The 16,287-nt window shown below is 42.1% G+C and overlaps 1 protein-coding gene across 2 annotated transcripts in view; it reads left to right on the top strand.

The window, feature by feature from the left end:
- Window positions 1-14,398, top strand: part of GJC1 (gap junction protein gamma 1) — a 43,648-nt gene extending 29,250 nt beyond the window's left edge. Inside the window, exons 1-3 of one of the 2 annotated variants that reach the window (XM_027768888.1) lie at window positions 10,177-10,256; window positions 10,351-10,426; window positions 11,603-14,398. In XM_027768888.1, coding sequence (XP_027624689.1) covers window positions 11,623-12,813 — 1,191 coding nt within the window. In that variant the 5' untranslated portion in view covers window positions 10,177-10,256; window positions 10,351-10,426; window positions 11,603-11,622 and the 3' untranslated portion in view covers window positions 12,814-14,398. Of the gene's footprint in view, window positions 1-10,176; window positions 10,257-10,350; window positions 10,427-11,602 lie in introns of those variants that run through there. The other variant, XM_006169989.3, reaches the window with a different exon arrangement.
- Window positions 14,399-16,287: the final 1,889 nt, after the last annotated feature.

Below are 16,287 nucleotides of genomic sequence, written 5' to 3'. Positions count from 1 at the left end.
AAATAATTCTTAAAAAAAAAAAAAAAAAGCACACCAGGCATACATGCGTGCATGCCCAAAATCCCAAGAACAGAATGGAGAAGGGATTGCAGCATGGCCATCCCCTGGGGAGTGATTTCTCACTCCCCTCCCTCTTCCACCGCCATCTGTCTCTGTCTCCAGGGAGCATATGCAACCTATAGCAAAACTTTAAAAATAAATAAATAAATAAATATAAAAATAAAACAAGGGACTAATAAATGGGATGTCATTTATAGCTCAAATAGTGATAAAGCAACCAGCAAAGAACACTGAAAAGGATAGAATAATAGTCAGAAAGTGTATTTATGAATTTAGACAAGGAGAAATGAGGCTAAAATAGAGATTAAAAAAAAAAAAATAGCCAAGAGAATATGGAATCAGGGAGGCCAAGTGGGAAAAAGTATTTTAAGGAGAAGTGAGTGATCAGGTATACCAAATATAAATAAGAACATTGACCATTAAATTCTACTACAACTGGAGTTTCCTCTGACCAAGGCAGGTTTGCTATATAGCTGAAGTGAAGGCTTCACTAGACTCTGCACTGTGTTGTTCCATCAGTGGAGGTACGTGTGTGTGTGTGTGTGTGTGTGTGTTTGGGGGGGGGGTGTCTTAAAAAAATCCATGGAAAATGCATATAAACTGTTGGTAGATTTAATTTTTTTTTTTTTTACCAGAATAAACCTGTATTTTAATCTGATTTTCCACAAACTTTTAAAGTCCTCTCCTAGTTCATTTAGGTAGTTTTCAGTTCTTCAGACATTTCAGAAACAGATTTGATGCATACATGTGATGTGTGTATCTGAGAATATCTATTTAGCATAAAGATAAGGGTAAGGTCCTCTCTCCCCTAATCACATGGAACCCATACATAGTTCCATCTGTAATGTAATTTTTTTGAGAGGTTTTTGTGTTAGGGTGCTAGTGCTCGCAGGAGAGATACACACAGTGAGAGGGAAGGTGAGAAATCTTCCCCCCAGGGGGGATGGCCACACCACAGTCTTCTCCTCCCAGGATCTTGGGCACACACACACACCTGGTATGAATTTGAAGGCACCAGGTCCAGGACTCAAACTGTTGTCAGCCACATGTGAGGCTGGTTACGTAACCACTATGTCATCTGTTAGTCCCTGTAATGTAATTCTTTGCTAAAGGTTAGGAACCCAAACTCCAGGTGACCAGCCGGTGGTGGTGGTGAAGGCACTGAACATACCCACATGACAGACCATAGTTTGAGTCCCGGACCTGGTGGCTTGCTTTCTCACTTTCCCTCTCTTGCTCTCGCTGGTCAAGTGAAAAGTAAATGAATGAATGAATAAAATAAAATAACTCTTTAAAAAATAAAGAACCCAAACTCTAAAGCAAGACTGGCTGACTAAAAATTCCGGCATTACCATTTCGTAACTAGGTGATCCTAAGCAAATTATATAAACTTTCTGGACCTAATTTTCTCATCTTTAAAATGCCAAATAATATGGACCTTCCTATAGTAGTTAAGGAAGCCGTATCCCACATGGCTGACCATAGTTTGAATTCCAGCTCCAGCAGCTTGAGAAACATTCTAGGGCCATCAGTGGCATGATGGAAGATGCTGGATTCCCACATGGCTGACTATGGTTCAAATCTTGGACCTGGTGGCTTGAAAACTATGTGAGACACACATGTGTATGTGTCCAAAATCCAAGGAGGAGAAGGGATTGTAACATGGCTACCCCTGGTGGGGGGTGATTTCTCACATTCCCTCCCTTTGTCTTTCTCTGTCTCTCTGCAGGAACTCATGCACCCTATGGCAAAAATCTAGAAAGAAAAGAAAAACACTCCAAGCACATGTGCATGCATGCTTAAAGTGCTAATGGGATAGAGAAATGGAGGAAGAGGATTACAACTTTACCAATGCCCCATTGGAGGGAAGGTTCTCTCTCTCACAAGGACACACACCCACTGGGCAATTTTTAAAATGTCTAATAATAGAATCTACCTCCTGAGATAATCCAATAATATGCCTTTAAAGTTCATCTTCAAAACTCTTTTTACAGAAGGATGCAGTAAGTTTTGACCTGATCCTATTAGTATGTAGCCAGTAGAAAACTCATGATAGTAAAAGAATTTAGGAGGAATTACATAATTTGTTACCATGTTAATGCTAGCTGATTTTTAAAATTCTGTTTTCTCATGCCAAACAAGGTAGATTTGTACCTTTAGTTATTTGGAAAATAAACTAAAATAGCACATTTGGTTTCTGTCCAGTATTATATAAGCAATCATGATTTTCTTAGTACATGGGGTTTTTATTTGGAGTGTGTAAATCTCCTTGAATTATGGGCCACTGTGAATTGCGGTATTTAAAGCTGTCCTGGAAAAATGAACTCTTTTCCTTTTTTTCTTCTTCTTCTTTTTTTTTTTTTTTTTAATTACCAGTGCTCACCAGAGAAAGAGAAAGTACCGTACTCTCGATGAGGCATGGTCACACCACAATCCTTTTCCCTCCATTTCTCCATCCCATCAGAATTTTGGGCACACACACAGGCACCTGACATTTTATTGAAGTCTCAGAGCTAGGATTCAAACTGTAGTCAGCCATGTGGGATCTGAATCCCTATGCACAGACTGAACTATTGCACTATGGGGCAGATCCTTTCCATCTTTTCATTTATTCAAGAAACCAACTGAGCCATCTGTGGCCTATTGGTTAAGGGAGCCGGATCTCACAGGCCAACTGAGTGGTTTTGATCCTAGCCCAAGCAGCTTAGAAACTGGGCCAGGCACATGTGTGTACATGCCCCAAATCCCTATAAGGTGGACAAATGGGGTTGCAGTATGACCGCATTGGAAGGTGCTGTCTCTCTGTCCCTCTGGTGTGCCCATGCACCCTCAGGCAAATTAAATAATAATACATTCCACAGATAAGTAGGCAAAAAGGAGAAAATAACCCACAAAGGGAATAGATATTGGGGGATGTGTATCTTGCTGTATTAAAACATATAAATTGATACAATTCTAAAATTCTGTTTTGTATCTTTATGGTAATGGAGCTTAGTAGACAGTGCTGATTAAGTTGAGGTGAAAATTTTCCAGTTCTTGCTAGTTACTGGAAATTGCTAGTGTCTTTTTATTAATAGAAAGCCAATAACAATATAGAACAGAACCACACAGATGTACACTGCTCATGACCTCATAATACCACTTCCTAGAATTTACCCGTAGATAACCCAAAGCATGAAGGATATATATTCAAGAAGATGCTAAATATAAAAGCATATATTAGTCAATTGGGGCTTAATTAACAAAAACCATTGAGGTATTTGCCTCCCCACCTCTTCACCACTCGTCACATACTTCATGTCATATGCTATTTGTATATGAAGTATGGAGATATATTACTCTACGAAAGCCACTCACAGGCAGAGTGCAGGCTCTCATCCTGTAACCAGGTCTGTTTGCACAAGTAGGGAAGTCAGAGAAACTATGTCCTGAATCTTGGACATCTCGATAGCAGAGGAAAATAATGGCTCAGAAGAAATGGTTTAGTGGATTAAGAATACACTTTGCATCACAGTGAGACCATGCATGACAATTACACATTCTGCTTAGAAATGTTAACTCTAGAACCTACCATTCTGTTCTTTCCGCTTTTCTTCTCTGGTGTAGCGTACTGTACGATATCCCAAGCCACCCTTTAATGCTTCGTTGATCCATAGCTGCCGGTGGAGGGGTGATCCAGTACAGAAATGAGCACTGTAACATCTTCGAAATGTTTCCCAGACCACACTCATTGGCTCAGAGGTTATTTGGCATTCCACTGGGAATAAGATTGGATATTTGGAAGGAGAGGAAAGGGACTTGAAAAGGGAAGGGTATCAAAGGGAAAACCTGATTTTCTCAGTAGATCAAAACAGTGCTGATGCTCCCATTTATTTTAGGAAGCCCATGGTTGCTTTATCCTGTTGGTGGTTTGTTTCATGTCAGAGCACATGTGCATGAGAGAGAAATCACCCCCGAGTGGGCCTAGTCATGCTGCAGTCCTTTTTCCTTGAGTCTTCTATCCTGTCAGGATTTTTTTCATTCATTTATCTTAATATGAACAGAGAGAGGGAGGAGAAAGTGAGAAAGTAAGCCACAAGGTCCAGGACTTGAACTGTGGTCTGCCATGTGGGAGTGTCCAGCACCTTGACCCCATGCCACCTGCTGGTCCCCATACCTGACATTTTCAGGCTGCTGGGACTAGGGCTTGAACCCTGGTTGGCTGTGTGGGATCCAGCTTCTTCCACATAGCACTTAACTGCCATGCTATTTGTTTGACTCTGGTTCTTTATTTTACAATCACCTGTTCCCCATTTCATATCAGGTGCTTAAGTTACTTAACAAATCTATTTTTTTTTAAGAGAGATTTTTGCTATAGGGCTTGTATGCTCGCTAGAGAGACAGAAAGTGAGAAATCACTTCCAGAGGAGATTGACCATACTGCAGTCCCTTCTCCGTTCTCCTCGGGATTTTGGGCATGCATGCATGTGCATGCTGGCATGAGTTTAAGCCTCCTCTTTTTTTTGGAGAGGTTTTTGCTATAGGACATGTGCGCTTGCCAGAAAGAGACAGTAGGCAAGAAATCCCACCCGGGGGGATGGCCACACAGCAATCCCTTCTCCTCCTTTCTCCTCTCGAGATTTTGGGCATGCCCACACGCGTGCCGGCATGAGTTTAAGCCTTCAGGTCAAACCATGGTCAACTACATGGGAGTCTAGGGACATAACAATTAAACCAACTGCTGGTCCCATTAAATAAATTATTTTTCCAAAAACAAATGTGTGGGACCAACAGATGGCTTAATGGTTACATCACTAGACTGCTATGTAGTCGACTGTGGTTTAAATCCCAGACCCGGCAGCTTAAACTCACGCCAGCACACATGTGTGTACGTGCCCAAAATCTCGAGAATGAAGGAGAAGGGATTGCAGGGTGGTTAACCCCCTCGGAGGTGATTTCTCACTTTTCTGTTTTTGTCTTTTTCTCTGGTGAGCTCATGTGCCCTATAGCAAAAATCTCTCTTTAAGTAAATAAATAAAAAATTTAAGTGTATAGAAGACAAATAAAAGACAAGTTCATTTTTACTACATATTCTTTTGTGAATTGGAACTTTGTAAATTATAGAAAACCAAAACATTGTGATTGTGATTTTTGTTTATTTTAATGTTGTGTTTTCCATAATAGAATTATATTAAGAGAAAGAGTATGAGGCCAGCAGGTGGCGTGGTGGTGAAGACCCTGCACTCCCACATTGCTGGCTGTAGTTTAAGTCTCAGACCTGGCAGCTTGCTTTCTCATTTTCCCCCTCTCTCTCTGGTCAGAGTAAAATTAATTAATTAATTTAATAATTATTTTTAAAGAAGATTGTGGAGAGCAGCCAATTTGAAAACATGTGGTGTCCCGGCAAAAGAGGGAGAGAGAAAAGTAAATAATCCATGTACATCCTGTATACATAGGACCAAGTATCCAGATACCCACCACGCCCCCAAGGCATTTGTGATCAAAAGCATGAACTATTGGCATATCAAATTCCAGAGACTTCTCAGGGCGTGGGTGTATAGGATGCCATGGCTCTTAGAAATGCCCATGAAAACCAGTTCTAAGAGCTTTCCCCCCCCTTTATTTTAATAGTTTTCTCTAGGGTAAATGTGTTTGTAAGGCAGAAAAAAAAGAGAAATCACCCCCTGAGGCAGATGGCCATAGTGCAATTCTTCTCCTCCATTCTCCTTTTCGGATTTTGGGTATACACTCCTAGTGTGTTTTTCAAACCTATGGGTCTGGGACTCAGCATGGCAGGCTATGTGGAATCCAGCTGCCTTAAGTGCCTTAACCTCCAGGCCACCCGCCAGCCTTGGGTTCACTATTTTCTAGAAGTACAGCTTAACCAGTACATAGTATATACTTATGAGAGTGTTAAAAGGCTGCTTTGTGACTTGCATAAGCTTTAAAGGATTTATCACCAATTCCTCCCGGAAAAAAGGTGGATTATTGTATGAGATGATGGACCTTTGAGAAATCCTTTTATAGCAATAATTATTTACAGACCGGTTCCATGTCACATTGGCAATGTGCTGCTCAAGAGAAAGCAGGTCCCATGTGGTGACCACAGTTTGAATCCCTGGCTGAGTCAGCGGACGCATGTTGGGCACGTGCACAAGTGCTCAGTTCTGATGTCCTGGAAGGCAAAGGAAGGGGTGTGGCGTGACCAGACCCTGTGGAGGGTGCCCAGCTCTCTCACATGATGTGCACATACTCTGTCATGGTTAAAGAGAGAGAAACAAGCCAGACACATACACACATAAATATTTTTAAATTTTATTCATTATCATCATTTTTAAAAAATTATTTAATTTTGTTATTTATTATTATTTTTTTATTTGACTAAAGCAACAGCTAGAGAAGGGGAAAGTGAGAAAGCAAGCCACCAGGTCCGGGACTCAAACTGCACTTCGCCGTGTGGGAGTCTAGCACCCTAACCACCTCGCCACCTGCTGCCCAATTATTATTAAATTTGACCGGAGGGGGGGGGAGTGGAGAAGCAAGCCGCCCAGGTTCAGGGCTCAAACCATGGTCAGTCATGTGATATACCGGTGCCTCAACTACCACGCCACCTGTCAGCCTCTACATATAAATATTTAGGGCCAGGGACCAGCAGATGGCATAATGGTTACATCTCTGGGCTCCCACATAGTCGACTGTGGTTTGAGTGCCAGACCTAGCTGCTTAAACTCACAATGGGTATGTGTTTGTGTGCATACATGTGCCCCTAAGATCCCAGGAGGAATGGATTGTGGGGTGACCTGTAGGATGATTTCTTGCTTTCTCTCTCTCTCTGGTGAGCACACATACCCTACCCTACAGCTAAAAAAAAAAAAAAAAAAAACCTCTTAAAAATATTTAGAGGCCAGCAGGTGGTGCAGTGGTTAAGGGCACTGGACTCCCACGTGGCTGACTGGTTTGAGTCCCAGACCTGGAGGCTTGCTTTCTCACTTTCTCTCACTTTCTCTCTCTCTCACTTTCTCTCTCTCTCTCTCTGTCCCTTCTGGTTAAAATTAAATAAATAAAAATTCATTAAAAAAAAAAAAACTTAGGGCCAACCCTATGGCCTAGTGGTTAGGGTAGCTGGATCCCATAAAGCTGACCATTCAGTTCAAATCCTGGCCCCAGCGCCTTGAGAAGCATATTGGGCATGTGTGTGCATGTCAAAAATCCCAAAAGGTTAAAGAAAGAGAAAGGATTGTGGCATGACTGTGCCCACTGGGAGATGGATACTCTGCCCTCTCCACCCCCCCCCCCACCACCACCTCTCTCTGGCAAGTACATGGACCCTATGGCAAGTTAAAAAAATTTTTTTTTAAGAATTTAATTTTATTTATTCATTCATTTAATTTGACCAGAGATAGAGAAGTAAAGTGAGAAAGCAAGCTGCTAGGTCTGGAACTCAAACTTTGGCCATGTGGGAGTATCCATCGCCTCAACCACACCACCTGCTGGCCCCCTAAAAAATTTTTTTAAGATACTCGTTTCATGGGACCGGCATTAGCGTAATGGCTATGTTGCTGGACTCCCACGTAGTCAACCGCAGTTTGAGTCCCAGACCTGGTGGTTTAATAAACTCATGCCAGGCATATGTGTGTGCATGCCCAAGATCCCAGGGCGGGGATGGAGGAGAGGGGATTGCGGCTTGGCCATACCCCCCCGGGGGTGTCTCTCTGTCTTCCTCTCAAGCACCCTATATCAAAAGCCTCTCAAAAAAAATAAAATAAAATAAGATACTTGTCTGAGGCCAGCCAGGTGGCGTGGTGGTTAAGGCAGCTGGATCACACGTGGCCAACTTCACAATTTGAGTCCTAGATCCAGTGGCTTGAAAAATACTCCAAGCCCATGTGTATACCCAAAATCACAAGAGCGGAATTGAGCAAAAGAATCTCTATATCTCTCTCACAAACACATGCACCTTCTGAGCAGGAAAAAAGGAGATACTCATCTGTCTTCAGTGTAGATGGAGGTATAGAAGTTGAGGGTTGGTTTGGTTTTTTGCTATAGGGCGCATGCGCTCGCCAGAAAGAGAAGGACAGAAAGAGAGAAATCACCCCCCGGGGGGATGGCCACACTGCAGTCCTTTTTCTCCATTCTCCTCTCACAGGATCTTGGATTTGAACCGTGGTCGACCACATGGGAGTCCAACGACATAGCCATTATGCCAACTGCTGGTCCCAGAAGTTGAGTTTTCTAACAATTACATTTTCTTGACTTGGGTTTATTGAATGGAATGAATGGAATTTTAGGCTTTGAGGGAAATGCTTTAAAGGTGGTGGTTAGGAAAATTCTGAGCCTGCAGGGAATTTCTGGATGTGTGAATCATTACAGAATTCTGTATTGGAAACCTGGCTTACATCACCATTTAAAGAATGCATATTGTTCACTTATTCTGTTGTGGTTTTATAACTTGTAAATTTGTGAGAGAAGAATGGTGAGCTCAGCTGGGTATTGGCTTAGAAATAAGAGCTGTACTTGAATCTTACAGTGAAATCTTTGTGTCAGGTTCTTCGATCTTTGTGTCAGGTTCTTCATGTGTCTTTTATTTTTACTTTTTCTGTTTTTTTTTTTTTTTTTTGGAGAGGTTTTAGCTATAGGGCACATGCGCTCGCCAGACAGACAGAGAGAGACAGAGAGACAGAAAGCGAGAAATCACCTCCCAGGGGGAATGGCCGTGCGACAATCCCTTCTCCTCCATTCCCCTCTTGGGATCTTGGGCACGCACGCACACGTGCCCAGCATGAGTTTAAGCCACCAGGTCCAGGACTTGAACCACGGTCGACTACGTGGGAGTCCAGCAACATAGCCATTACGCTAACTGCTGGTCCCGTGTCTTTTTTATTTTTTAATAATTATTTTATTTAACTTTATTTATTTCCTTGTTTTTCAATTTGACCAGAGAGAGGGACAGAGCGAGAAAGTGAGAAAGTAAGCTGCCAGATCCAGGAATTGAACCGTAGTTGGCCATTTTGGAGTCTAGTACCCTTAACCACCATGCTGCCTGCTGACCCCAAGGTTCTGTATATGTCTTGACACCTGCTTGTTCTGAAGATGCCTGCACTTTTTTCTTCTTGCTTCTTTATTGAGCTTATGGATGTTGTTCCTTTTTATTTCTTTCCTGTATCTTTTATAAAAATAAACTTTTTATTACATTATGAACACATAGCTCTTAGGGCCTGGTTTAACTTTAGTTGTTAAATGAAAGTCATGAGGGGCTGGCAGATGGTAAGGTGATTAAGGCTCTGGACTCTCACATGGCCAGCCATGGTGCTTTCTCTCTTTCTTTTCTTTTTTTTCCTTTGGAGAGGTTTTTGCTATAGGGCGCATGTGCTCGCCAAGAAGAGAGACCGAAAGTGAGAGATCAGCCCCCAGGAGGGATGGGCACGCCACAATCCCTTCCCCTCCATTTTCCTCTTGGGATCTTAGGCACGTGCGCGCACACACACCCGGCGTGAGTTTAAGCCACTGGATCCAGAACTCGAACTGCGGTCAACCACATGAGAGTCCAGTGACATAGCCATTATACCAACTGCTGGTCTCTTGCTTTCTCACTTTCTCTGGTCAAATTAAAAAATTGATAAATATTTTTTTTCTTTTTTTCTTTTTTTTTTAATCATAGTGATGAACAAAGTTGGCACGTTATAGGTAACGCTTGGCCATAGCTGTCCAGAGTTGACAGAATTTGATACTGACCAGTAATTCTTCCTGAATTTGTTTCGTTGTTGTTGTTTATTTTGTTAATCGCAGGTGTTTTCCTTCTGTGACTTTTCGTGAGCAGTTGGAACTGTAAGTCACCTCCTGTAGAGATGGGCGTCCCAGTGACTAAGAGCCAGCTGCTGGTTGTTCTAGCTGAACAGCTTGCTCCGAGTTGGCTGCTCGAACCCCAGAGAGAGGTAGTGGCTGCGCCAGGGGATTGAGCGCACAGAGTGAAGATTTTTGCAAGCCTTATTAAACTTGCTGAGGTTCTTCTGCCTTGGCTTTTTCCTATAGGTGCCAGAGTTCGTTTGCTTCTGCTTTTCACAAATGAGTCATCTTCCTGTTTTATTTTCTTATACTAAAATGGATTAAGAATCTTTGGGTCATTGTCTTGTAGTTTCTCCTACCACATGTATTGAGAGGAGAAAACTGTGGCGTTCAAACTTGAGCTTGTTGGGGTCTCGTTCTGATTGATTCTGGTGGTACATAGAAAACTTTTTCTTCTTGAATATGACGTTTTAGTAATTCATTGTTTTCTGAAGGAGGAAGCTTATGACACCTTTTTTTCTTTTCCAGAGGGAGTCTGGAAAAGTTGCAAGCAGAACATCATTTATTTAAGAAAAATTTGGGTAACAGACGTTCTGGATAACAGGTAAAGTTATTTAAACTTATTACAAATCACCTACCTATAATCTGCATAAGCAAACTGGGAGAGGGAGGAGAAGTTTAAAAAGCCAAGTGCACTTTGTGTCAAGGACTGTATTGGGGTTTCACATGTGTTATTTTATTTAGGTGTTTGTTACCTCGATTCTGGACATAGAGAGCTAAGAAGCTCAAAATGAAGCAATCCTTTAAAATACTGTATTAAATGAATTTGCCTACTGATAATGGGGTTTAATGATCTCACAATGTAGTTTAACAGATATTTCTTACATCTGCCATAAACAATTATAAACAATTACAAAATTAGAATTTTGTTATGTATAAATGAGTTATAATATTTGTTGCAACACCGTTCACCTGTGAGTTTTTCTGGTTTTAATTTTTAGGTTTTTGCCGTAGGGCATATATGCTTGCTGGAAAGACACAGTGAGAGAGAAAATGAGAAATCACCCCCTAGAGGGGATGGCCATGCTGCAATTTCTTCTCCTTCCGACATTTTGGGTACGTGGGCACATGAGCCCAACATGACTTTCAAGCCACCAGACCAGGTCCGGGACTCGAACTATGATCAGCCACGTGCAAGTCTGGTGCCTTAACCACCAGCTGGCCCTGGTGGTATGGTGTTTAAGTGGACTTTTAAGTGACACCAGAATCTACTGTGTTTTGCAGCCTAGCTAAGGGAGTGTCTTTCTAGTTATTTTCTTCTTCTATTTTAGTTCTTGATCATTGCCATTATTTGCAGCCGTACCTAATCTCCTTAAGTTTCCTAGTAAGCTATCTTTTCATAGAGCAGTGAAGCCCAAGTGTTCCCTTTATGTTCTCAGAAATAGCTGCCAGGTCCAGGACTTGAACTGTGCAGTTGGCCATGTAGAATGTAGCTGCCTTAATACGAGGCCACTGGCTGGCTCCAATTTTTTTAACCAGGAAAGACATGAAAGCAAACTAGACCCTCTAGGACCCTGTAGGCCCAAAAAGGTGCTCATAGCCCAAAGGAAATTGTCCTACCTAAGGGAAGTAGAGAGTGAGATGCTCCTTAATGTAGCATTTGTTCTAATATGAGTCTTGAAGTTAGATTTCAAGTATGCAGAAAAGTACTTCCTGGAGATATCATAAATTAAAACTAAATTGTTTATTTAATATCTGTTGGTTTTCCCACTTTTATCAGGACAAACCAATTCCTTCATCATGAGTTGGAGCTTCCTGACTCGCCTGCTAGAAGAGATCCACAACCATTCCACCTTTGTGGGGAAGATCTGGCTCACTGTATTGATAGTCTTTCGGATTGTCCTTACAGCTGTAGGAGGAGAGTCCATCTATTATGATGAGCAAAGTAAATTTGTGTGTAACACAGAGCAGCCGGGCTGCGAGAATGTCTGCTACGATGCCTTTGCACCCCTCTCCCATGTGCGTTTCTGGGTATTCCAGATCATCCTGGTGGCCACCCCCTCAGTGATGTACCTGGGCTATGCCATTCATAAGATTGCCAAAATGGAGCATGGGGAAGCAGACAAGAAGGCATCTCGGAGCAAACCCTATGCAATGCGTTGGAAACAGCACCGGGCTCTGGAAGAGACAGAAGAGGACCATGAAGAGGATCCCATGATGTATCCAGAAATGGAATTAGAAAGTGAAAAAGAAAATAAAGAGCAAAGCCAACCTAAACCCAAGCATGATGGCCGTCGGCGAATTCGGGAAGATGGACTCATGAAGATCTATGTGCTACAGTTGCTGGCAAGGACTGTGTTTGAGGTGGGTTTTCTCATCGGGCAGTATTTTCTGTATGGCTTCCAAGTCCACCCATCTTACGTGTGTAGTAGACATCCTTGCCCTCATAAGATAGACTGCTTTATTTCTAGGCCCACTGAAAAGACCATCTTCCTTCTGATAATGTATGGTGTTACAGGCCTTTGCCTATTGCTTAACATTTGGGAGATGCTTCACTTAGGGTTTGGGACCATTCGAGACTCACTAAACAGTAAAAGGAGGGAACTTGAAGATCCGGGTGCTTATAATTATCCTTTCACTTGGAATACACCATCTGCTCCCCCTGGCTATAACATTGCTGTCAAACCAGATCAAATCCAGTACACCGAATTGTCCAATGCTAAGATCGCCTACAAGCAAAACAAGGCCAACAGCGCCCAGGAACAGCAGTATGGCAGCCATGAGGAGAGCCTCCCAGCCGACCTGGAGACCCTGCAGCGGGAGATCAGAATGGCTCAGGAACGCTTGGATCTCGCAATCCAGGCCTATAATCACCAAAACAACCCCCATGGTCCCCGGGAAAAAAAGGCCAAGGTGGGGTCCAAAGCTGGGTCCAACAAAAGCAGTGCTAGTAGCAAATCAGGGGATGGAAAGACCTCCGTCTGGATTTAATCTTGGCTGGGCTTCAGACTTGTGCTTTTCATAGTTCATGGTAAGCAGCGGCTCACTGAATAATGACTTCCATTGAGTAAACATTTGGCTCTGGTTCTCTTCAGGGATGCTGCTGGCTCGTAATCGAAACTCAGGGGACTCTGAAGGTGGTGGGGCCGGATGGGCGAGGGGCACGTGTTCTCAGCAATAAGACAGTTGCAAGACTCTGCATTTGTGTCTTCCAGATCTGGAGAACAGATTTAAATCATTCTTGTTGAACAGTTTTTGTATGTACAGTATTATGGTACTTTTTTTTAGTATGAGAATTTTTTGTATTTGTACATTGAACTGCTGTAGTTATACTTTTGTATTAAAGGGAAAAAATCCTTGTAAGTAATGCCTATTAGGCTAGTTTCATTACTTTAAGCAAATTCTGCTCTGGGTGTGAGTTTTAATAGATTCTACACTTAATAAAAGTGCCTCTCACGTTGCAGGAAAGATTTCAAATATGTAAGGAGATTGAGGATGAAGTGTAAGTTTTTAGTCTGGAGAAGATGACTGAGATCCTCTTGTACCTGAGAAATCTTTAGCTCTTATTCATGTGACCAGAGTTATAGCTGATCTTTAAAAACCTATTTACATTTCCAAAGGAGAAAAATGATGTAGCGCAGGATTCCTTTGAATATCAAGCTTGGCCAGTATGTTTTTATGGTGTGTATTTTTGTTTCCCAAAGACCAGTACATACAGGTTTCCCCAATCTGTAGCAGTTTGGAGAGCCCCACTAGAGCTGATGCTAACAAGCTGCTTCTCTTAAAAAGCAAAACCACACCTGGAAAATGAGCCCTGATAGGATATTAAGTTGTGAACGTTTGATTTGCCTTAAGCCTCTATCTAGAAACCTGCCTCCTTCTCTCTCCCTCCCTTGCTCCCTCCCTCCCTCTCCCTCTCCCTCTCCCTCTCCCTCTCTCTGGTTTCTTAGTAAACCAGTGAAGGATATTTTCTTTACTTGTTAATATTAGAAATAAACAATTCCCTTGTAGAGTAAGAATATTCATAGCTTCTAGTACTGCAAATGGCAGAAGGCCTAAATCCAAGTTTCTTAATTTTTAAAATTTACCATGGGACTTTTATCCTTTACTTACTTCTGCCAATGTGGCTTTCTGCCTGAAAGGCCATTGTGACCTGGCGTTGTCTGTAAATAGACCTAAAGAGAAGTTCAGTGTTATTCCTTATGGGCATATGTATTTGTCAGTGGCAAGCATTAATGTTTATAACAATAATAATTTGCAGTATTTTATTGCCATTTCAAACGTACCTTATGTTGGAGAACTTTGCTCTCCCACCCTGTTCACATCATTTGTCTTTAAGTTTGTGAACCTTTTGAGTAAGAGCCTGATGGTGGTTTTAAAGGAGCCTCTGCTCCATCGGGGAGCATATCTCATTTGGGTGTCAGTGCTCTTTTCCAACAGAAGACTGTTAGAAGCCCCCTCTGACTTTGAAATTTCTGAAGTAGTGGTTTTTATTTCGTTTTATAGTTTTCCAACAGGGCATATGCGCTCACCAGAGAGGGAGGGAAGGTGAAAAATCGCTCCTCAGAGAGGATGGCCAGGCTGCAGTCCCTCCTCTTCTATTCTCCTCTCGGGTTTTGGGGCATGTACATGCATGCATCTGGCGTGCTTTGCAAGTCCCTGGGTCTGGGACTCAAATTGCACAGTTGAGACCATGTGGGATCCAACCACCTTAACCTCCACACCACCATACATAAGTGTTTATTTTCCTTTTTTTGCATCTTTAATTTTTAGCCTAGAGAATCTGTTCCTCAAGCGACCCAAACGTCTTAATCAAAAAGTAAGCTTAGGTGAGATGGGAAATTTCAAAAAATGAGCCGCAAATGCGTATTATGCATAATGAATAACCATGCAGTTACCTTCAAACTGGATATTTAGTAACAAAATTTATATAATTTTAAGAAAATGGGAAAGATTCTACACAGCTAAGGCTAAGATGACGAACTACCAATTAATTCTTCCATCCCTGGAGCTTCCAGCAGATTTCTTAATTGAAGGACAGAAAGTACACACACACACTTGCTCCATCTATTCAGGGCCTAAAGGAGAGCAGAGTGGCTTTGCCAGTGGAAAGGTTGGAGATTTGAGAGTGGCGGAGAGAAGGAGTCAAGCAGAAATGCCAGGAAGAACCAGGCAAAGACATATGATGCCGCAAGCATCCTCTTAGTTTCCACAAACAGTCCCCCTGGTGTTTCGTCTTGGCCTGTTCTGATGGGAATGTTATCTTTCTGGATAATTCTTCAACCTCTCCTGTTGTTCTCTTTTTTTCTTTTCTTCTTTTTTTAACGAGACAAGCTTTCATCGTGTTGCCCAGGCCAGCCTTGAACTTGTGATCCTCTTGCTTTAACCTCCTGAGTTTAACTTCTTAAAGTATTTAGAAAGATATCTAATTTACCTCCCACATGCATCTTTAAAATCTATTTTTATTCTCTACCTAAAATTTTGATTATGATAAGAATTTTCCAACCTTTACTACCTTCTTTTTGAACATATGAGTTAGCCAAAGCCATTTCCCCTTAATGACATGTTAGGGACCCTACAGTAAGAAACTGATCTTGAGCCACCCAGGTGGTATAGTGGTTAAGGCAGCTCTGGACCACACATGGCTAACGGTGTGGTTTGAGTCCCAGACCCAGAAGTTTGGAGAATACTCTGGGGGTGTGTGCACGCTTGTGTGCCTAAAATCCAGAAAGGAGAAATGGAGGAGGAAGGATTGTGGTGTAAGCATCCCCCCATGGGAGGTGTTTTCCCCTTCCCCTCCCTCCCTCCAGCAAGCACATGTACCCATTAGCAGATTTTTAAAAAGAAGAAACTGATTCTGTTGGTGTCCAGCTTCACCCATTAACTAGGGTCTACATCGAACCTGTCAGCAGGGTTGTTCCCCCTATTAAAATCATATTGTTTTGAATTGCCATGTAAGACAGGCTCTAGCCTGACACTTGCTCCTCTAAATAGGAATCGAGTACTTAGTCCTCACATGCTAAAATCAGGATTGGGCTGGGGGGGCAACAGGTAGCACGGTGGGTAAGGCACGGGATTCCCAGATGGCCAGCTGGTTCGAGTTCTAGACCTAAGTGGCTTGAAAGTCATAATAAATAAGTAAAATTTAAAAAAATCAGGATTGCAGGTGGAGTGGTGGTTAAATGCACTAGACTCCCACATGGCCGACTATGGTTTGAGTCCTGGACCTGGCAGCTTGCTATCTGTCTCTGATCATAATTGAAAAATAATGATAATAAATCTTTAAAAAAAAAATGTCAGGATACAATTAACAACATGCTTATGTTCTGTAATGCTATTGGATTTATTCATATACGTATATCATTTGATCATTGATAAAATCCGTAGTTCAGAAGAGGACTGTAAAAGAAACAGAAATTTTTTTCTCCTTGATTTAAATTTGAAGGAAATGGGACCAGCAGATGG

The sequence above is a fragment of the Tupaia chinensis genome, unplaced genomic scaffold (assembly GCF_000334495.1).
Source record: "Tupaia chinensis unplaced genomic scaffold, TupChi_1.0 Scaffold148004_1, whole genome shotgun sequence".
Lineage (NCBI taxonomy): Eukaryota > Metazoa > Chordata > Mammalia > Scandentia > Tupaiidae > Tupaia > Tupaia belangeri.
The sequence above is the reverse complement of the archived record's forward strand: the minus strand, read 5'-3'. Positions and strand labels throughout refer to the sequence as shown.